The sequence below is a fragment of the Pinus tabuliformis genome, chromosome 2_1 (genome assembly GCF_031772625.1).
Source record: "Pinus tabuliformis cultivar Carrire ecotype Pingquan chromosome 2_1, CPIR1, whole genome shotgun sequence".
Taxonomy (NCBI): Eukaryota; Viridiplantae; Streptophyta; class Pinopsida; order Pinales; family Pinaceae; genus Pinus; species Pinus tabuliformis.
Window position 1 is genome coordinate 289,634,692 of NC_142299.1, and position 7,303 is coordinate 289,641,994.

The following is a 7,303-nucleotide window of genomic DNA, read 5'->3' on the forward strand; positions in this document are numbered from 1 at the left end:
TTCAGAGAGTACTGACGTGTAATTTGGGAGGAAATGCCATGTTTTTTTCATAAAGATAAAGAAATAACCTTTCAAGCATGCTGATATTTCAAAGTGTATTGTTCGATAGTGTCAAATTATGGTAACCTACTTAAGGGATTTTTAAGCAGAATTAAATTTCCAAATTTGTTCCAAAGTATTTTCAATATTTTACATTCATTATAGTTAATATTTTGAAGTTCTGTCATATTTTCAATATTTACATTCATTGTAGTTAATATTTTGAAGTTCTGTCATATTTGTAACAAGGAGCCACTGCCCGTGGTGGTAGTCCCTGCCGGGGTCTGCAGGTACATTGCAAATTACCTAACAGCAAATGGATTGAGCAAGATTGAAAGGGCTATATGTATGCTTTTTTCGCATCATTTGCATCAGCAACAACAATTTCTATGTCTTCCTTCTTTAGCGCAGGCGCATCATTAACACTATCGCCGGTCATTCCACATATGTGCTTTCTAGCATGCAATCGTTTAACAATCTCGTACTTATGCTCTGCAATGACCAGTCAAAATCAGGAAGGATATGGAATCAAACACTAATTAAGGAAATGAAAAAATAAAAGTATCTGAGATAAACATTTCCACCTGCAAAATAATAGTTATAATATAAACCATGCAGTCGCTGGCGGGATTCTTGGATTCATTGTGGCCCATCCACACCTACTTGGATCGAGTAGCGGCAAAGACTCCTGTCATTGGCAACACAGGTGTTTGGCAATGAGGTGTGGTTCTACTGCGCCAGGCAACAAACAACAAGGCTAAGAAAATGGTGGGATTACGCTAGACTTAAAAGAGAATTTGCACAAAATATGGGTATTGGCTACCACAACAGTTTCTCAAAGCTCATGATCTGCTCTTTCCCAGCTGACCTGCATCCGAGGTAAGACAACAAACATTTCTCAGCGTACTCTGTAACACTTCTTCGATAACAAACACTTCTTCGATAACAAAGTAGTTTATCCCATGTGAATCTTTTGCAGGTATACAGGAAATAAAAACTATAAATATATTTTTTTGCTCTATTTTTATTCTAGATCATTAAATTGTTGAAAAGCTTGATTTATTTTTAGCATGACATGATAAAATAAAGATGTACTTTGAGAATATGTATAGGAAACTAAATATTGAGAGTCTGTACAGGAAATTAACAAAAATTCGATGTACACAAATTATTCTGTAAAAATATTGTTTAGTTGATTAAGATTGTTTATTCAATTTTATTGGGAAGGAGCAAAAGACTAGTAAACGAAATTTCTTGCAGTATAAGCAAATAATTATAGAAAGATTCATATTAGACTTGTATGGTATCAGAATTCGTGAAATAGTAAACTAATGTTCTTTCTTTTCAAAATATTACTTTATGAAGTTAAATGAATGTGTTAGAAGGTGTATATATATATATTATGTATATTATATCAAATATATGTACATTTACAAAAATGAAAGAAGGTACATACGTATAAAGAGTGTAGATTACATAGCGATTTTATAACAATTATTACTAAAGAAAACTCGTCAAAGTAATGACCATTACATGCAAATAACAAACATATGAGTTTATAAGAAGAATGCACTAAAAACCAATTATAATTGTAACATGAAAATAATTTCAGTAAAATTTGATCGAGAACTATGAAGTAATATAAATCTTTGAGAAAAAATTGGTTCTTTTCAAAATATTACTTTACGAAATCAAACGAATGTGTTAGAAGGTATATACATAGTATGAATGTTATATAAAATATATGTACATTTACAAAAAAAAACATAAAATAAATGTATATGCGCATAAAGAGTGTAGATTACATAGCGAGTTTAGAAGAATTATTACGAAAGAAAACTCGTTAGAGTAATAACCTTTACATTCAAATTAAAAATATATGAGTTTATAAGAATATTTCACATGAATAACCAACTATAACTATAACATGAAAATGATTTCAGCAAAATCATATCCAGAATTATGATGTAATAGAAATATTTGAAATATTTGAGATAAAACTTACTGTCTAGAGATCGAAATTGTCCAATGCAGGTATAAAAGCAAAGACAAACTATATTGTAACAAGGTAAACCGTAAGAAAGTAAAGACACAACTTTTAAACAAGTTAAAGACAAAGCTTTTAACTAGACACTTGTCACACATGCAAAAATAAGGTATAATACAAAAACATATTTCAAACACGTAGACTGTCGTGGAGCCCACAACTTTACCAGTTGCCTGCCTCTCGTCCTTCATGCATACCCAACGGCTTTACATCTTTACCTCTGTCTCTTTTGAATGTCCAACATTACAAGGCTTAACCCTGAACCCGGGTTAACCTTGAACTCAACTCGCTCTTAGACAGCTGCCTGTTGGAATGATAAATAATGCTGGATCACTACCACACTCAGGATATCCCTGGTACCTAAGAAAGGGTTCGAGTCTAGCTGCTAGAGAAGCAAAATCATTGACAAATAAAAAGTGTCATATCAGTAGTTTCGAAAAAATCCTTACAATTAGTCAATTTGCAGGCATTGAGGAGGGAAACATCTGGGAAATTTGAATACGCTCTCCGTATTATAATCAAATGCATTTGCTACCCAGCCAAATATTTCTCAAAGGTATTTATATTAGCCATTTCAAATAGTTCATATAGATTTATCTCCTTAAATCAAGTTTTTTGTTTTAGTAAAAGAGATCGAAAATTAAGGGGGGCGGGCCCTTCTAGCCTATGTACTCTGTAAACTCGTGTTACCATATCCATGAAAAAAATGAAACCAACACATTAAACAGAAAAGGGAATCCATGTTACTAGATGCAGGGTTCAATAAATTAGGTATTTAGTCTGATTATTATTTATGTATATTAAAATATAGGTCTATATTAACATAGGTCTATCTTAACTGGAGATGATAGTCTATTCTTAATTCTTAATTCTTAATGGAAAATTGGCATTTGAGATACTCAACAAAGGTAAGAAAACACGAAATTAATGAGAGTTTGATTACAAGAACTATCGAAAATAGAGATTCAACAAATTATAACATGACAGCAGGTAATTCAAATTACCAGGGAAATGATTAAAAACAACATGATCAACACATAAAACACATGCAGATAGAGGAAGGAGATACCTTTTGAAAACGAAGTATTTAAACAAATATGACCGAGACCGTAGATAATACAACATATCAAAATGGCTTTGGATTCTACCATCGTTTGAAAGGTAGGATGATTGGTTCTACCTAAAGGTTGTTCAATAACACTGCAAAAACATATATACACAATTACAAGCCCATACGAAACTATCAAAGTTGTTCTTAAAAGGATCTCATAATATTATGCAGTATCTCTTGAGTTCTATGACATCTGTTACTTCTAAAATCCAATTACATTACATTTATAGCGGATATCCAATGCTCTGAAACCCTAGATTCTATCTAGGAACGAACCTATTATTCAAGCAGGGTTTCAAGCGAAGACTCTGAAAGACAACATAGGCGAAAAAAATAATAATAATCGAAGCACCTGGAATAATAGCAGTCGAAAAACTGTTAACCAACACGGTCGTGACGACGGAATAGCTATCTTACCTGCAATTTAAGGAATTACCAAACTATTACCTAGGGTTTTTAAGAAACTGAAGCTATTAAATGAGATACGAGAGCAGAAAAAAATGGTACTTCTATACCTCAAAATTTGAGGAGCTACACAGAAACCCCGTGGAGTTCTGAACAGAAATAGGAAGCGAGGCATTTAGAAAAGGTTAACTCCTGCCAAACTCGGAATTTTTACAAGAAAATTCTGTCAGAGGCTATTATATTACCTGAGCCTTCGAAGTTATTTGGACCAACGCCGTGTGCTCTCAAAGGTAGCCATTCCGTGGAAACTACAAAGTAGACCAGCGCACCAATATAGAAATGATGAGGAAATAATACCGTGTAGAGCAAACCCACAATGGAACTTACAGTTTGTAATCACCCGTACCGAAGGTAAAATACCCCGCGCCAAATGTTCATGCTTCGAGTCTACATAGTGACAGATGGATAACATGCCCGAGCATACGTATAAACCAGAACATCCAGCCTACGTATAAACTAGAACATCCAGCTTAAGAGTCTAAGCACGGGCAAGAAAAAACATAGGATAAAATAACTTGCCCGCAATAAACTCACATCGGGGCAAGAGACGCTTGCAATAAGAGGGTGAAATCGAAAGTTTGGTTAAAACTTTTTGAAGCCAAATCGCCAACGATAAACGTTGGTTAAAATTGTTTAAACACTCGAAATTTATGGTCAACCGAAGAGCTAATACCCAGTCAACGCCTGATCGAATGCTAATAGTCCCAGACAGGGACTAATAAATGCAACACGACACTGTAAGGAAAACCTAAATTGAAAGTATTTTCGAACTTTTTACCTTCATTGTAGTTAATATTTTGAAGTTCTATCAAATTTGTCAGAAATGCAGCATGACACACTGTAAGAAAACCTAAATTGTTGTATAACACAACTGAGGAAAAGTTGTATAACACACGTGTAAAGATACTGAGAAAAGCATATCCTAAATAAAAGTTGTGGGAAGAGTTTCTAAGGTTTTCTAATTTCCCTGCTGGTAACTTCACCACATTTATTTGAAAGCATAAATAATATTCTTATTTTAGTAAATTAATTATTAAATTATAATCAGTTTTTTTTTTTTTAATTTAAATTTTTGTGATTTATACTATGAATATTGAAACAACATTCTATAAAAATCACATTAAAAAAATATTTCTAAATAAATTTTACTAATTAAAAACCATTAATTATATATATATATATATATATATAAACTAATTACGCCGTAAGGCGTTCCCTCTGAGAAAGACATCCCTAAAATGTGACGTGTGCGATTCTGAGCCATTGATTCTTGTGTTAGACGATTGGGGTGTTTTCTGCCGTTGATTTAATCTGTTTTTTTCATAGAATGATTTAATCTGTTTTTTTCCACCAGCTGGAAGACAAAGAAGGAGAATCTGACAATGGGCCATGAAACGCTAGGCCTCCTGGCGATGAGACTCTTCGCAGTGAGTGAACGGAAACTCTTCACAGTCACTGAAGCGAAACGTGTCTACTCATATCTACTCATTTAAAAGCATCTCTGTGGATCAACTTTCAAACGGACGGTTGAGATGGCGTAGACTTTGGCGATCCGTTTCCGAACTAATCAACCAATAAGAAAACAAATATTCCACCTATATAGCAACGCACGCTGGCTTGTTTTCAATACTAAATTATCTTAGTATTTCGTAATTCCGTTTGTTTAGAGCTCTTACAGTCCGTGCCATTTTTCAAAGTATTTTCTTGTGACAGCAGCAATGGCGCCCAAGGCAGCAGAGAAGAAGCCCGCTGAGAAGAAGCCTGTTGCAGAGAAAACTCCTGCAGAAAAGAAGCCTGCTCCCAAGGCTGAGAAGAAGCTCCCCAAGGAGAGCGGAGACAAGAAGGGGAAGAAGAGGCATAAGAAGAGTGTTGAGACCTACAAGATCTATATCTTCAAGGTTCTCAAACAGGTTCACCCTGACATTGGCATTTCCAGCAAGGCCATGGGGATCATGAACAGCTTCATCAATGATATCTTTGAAAAAATGGCGAGCGAGGCATCAAAGCTCGCCCGGTACAACAAGAAGCCCACCATTACTTCCCGGGAGATTCAGACCGCTGTAAGGCTTGCTCTTCCAGGGGAGCTCGCAAAGCACGCTGTATCAGAGGGAACCAAGGCCGTCACCAAGTTCACCAGCGCTTGAGCGGGGTGTTTTCTTTGAATCGATTTCAATGGTGTCTTTTGACGCCACCAGTGCTATGGAGCTTTGAATGTGGCCTTTGAGCTTTTCTCTGCCGTTTTTAGTTTCACTGCGGTGGTAAATCTTTCTATTTTGGAACTCATGATTGCTTCTTGTGTCTGCTTTTTAGATTCATGGAGTCTACCAGCATTTCAGGTTTTATTTTATTTCATTTTATTTTTCTTTGTTTGGTGGATAGCTCGTTATTTTGTAAGGCAGCGAATCGGTAGCTGCAATTGCTGATCTTCTCAACGGCAAGGGTCTGGATTCTGGTGCTCCTATTATACAACCAGCCTTAACCCTGCGTGGAGTTGGTGCTTTGGAGTGATTTAAGGTTTCTCACGATAGTGGAGTCGGCGTCTTCAACTGGTGAACACTCTGCTGGTTTCCTACTGGCCTCTTTTCATTGATTGCTGTGAGCTGCTTTTAAGGGCTGGTCTAACCATGAACGGCCATTTTCTTATGGACTGTGTTTTGCTGCGTTTGGATTGTTTTTTAATGCTGAAAATGGTTTTCAGCACTCTAGAAATTCCTGGAGCATTCAAACTCTGGAGCATTCATTACAGATTAAATGAATGATGGCTGTAACTTAAATGAAAAAAAATTAGATTTAAGGAAAAATAAAAGAAACAGGCAAATTCAAAACTGAAATTTTAATTTTTTTATTATAAAAAATAGCCTTCGTTATTTGTTTGTTTATTATCTTTTTGTTTATAATATGTGAAATTACACAAATAAATATTTTCTAAATATAATTATAGTTGCTTTTTGGTCTGTTTAATTTGGTAATATTGTGTGTCAAATTCTAAATTAGGGTAATTTTGGTTGAATTTTAAAATAGAATTGAATAGAGAAAAAATGTTTGAAATGGTAGAAGATTTTCTCATTTAAAAGAAAAATTGCATCTTACAAAATTTGATTAGTCACAATTTTAGGTAGATTTGAAATAGAGTTGTCTATAGTGTGACTTTTTTTGGTCTTTCTAGTGTTGGTATTTGGTAATTTTTTTGATGTAAAATCTTATTTGTTATTTAAACTAGTTTTTTGAATGTATATATGGTTTTAGAACCATGAAAAACCCTGATGGTACTTCTATTTTGCAGGGTTTATCTATCAATTTTTTGGTTTCAATGAATCCCTGTTGATTTTAGAATTAGATTGGAAAAATACTCCAAAAAAAACTTCCAAAAATCCTGCTGATTTTAGAAAAATCTACCAAAAAAACTTCCAAAAAATTGTAGTAAAGACAACTCCATTTAAAATTATAATGAATTTAAATTTGTTTAATTATTAATAGATTTGTAATTAAAATAAATTTAAATTTATTTAATTATTAATAAATTTGAAATTAAAATGAATTTAAATTTGTTTAATTATTAATTACGCCGTACGGTGTTCCCTCTGAGAAAGACATCCCTAAAATGTGACGTGTGCGATTCTGAGCCATTGATTCTTGTGTTA

The 7,303-nt window shown here is 34.0% G+C and overlaps 1 protein-coding gene and 1 long non-coding RNA gene across 2 annotated transcripts; one reads left to right on the plus strand and one right to left on the minus strand.

The window, feature by feature from the left end:
* Positions 1 to 477: 477 nt before the first annotated feature.
* LOC149199921 (uncharacterized) lies at positions 478 to 906 on the minus strand. Its single transcript, XR_016253324.1, has 2 exons — positions 624 to 906; positions 478 to 531 (listed from the first exon to the last, which is right to left on the minus strand). It is a non-coding gene; the product is annotated as an uncharacterized LOC149199921 (long non-coding RNA).
* Positions 907 to 5,320: 4,414 nt separating this feature from the next.
* LOC149199922 (putative histone H2B.3) lies at positions 5,321 to 6,195 on the plus strand. Its single transcript, XM_089399483.1, has one exon. It carries the CDS (start codon positions 5,381 to 5,383, stop codon positions 5,804 to 5,806), a length of 426 nt encoding a protein of 141 aa, XP_089255609.1. The 5' UTR covers positions 5,321 to 5,380; the 3' UTR covers positions 5,807 to 6,195.
* Positions 6,196 to 7,303: the final 1,108 nt, after the last annotated feature.

Excerpts from the sequence above, each read along its gene's own strand:
- LOC149199922 (XM_089399483.1), top strand. The coding sequence starts at position 5,381 with ATGGCGCCCAAGGCAGCAGAGAAGAAGCCCGCTGAGAAGAAGCCTGTT.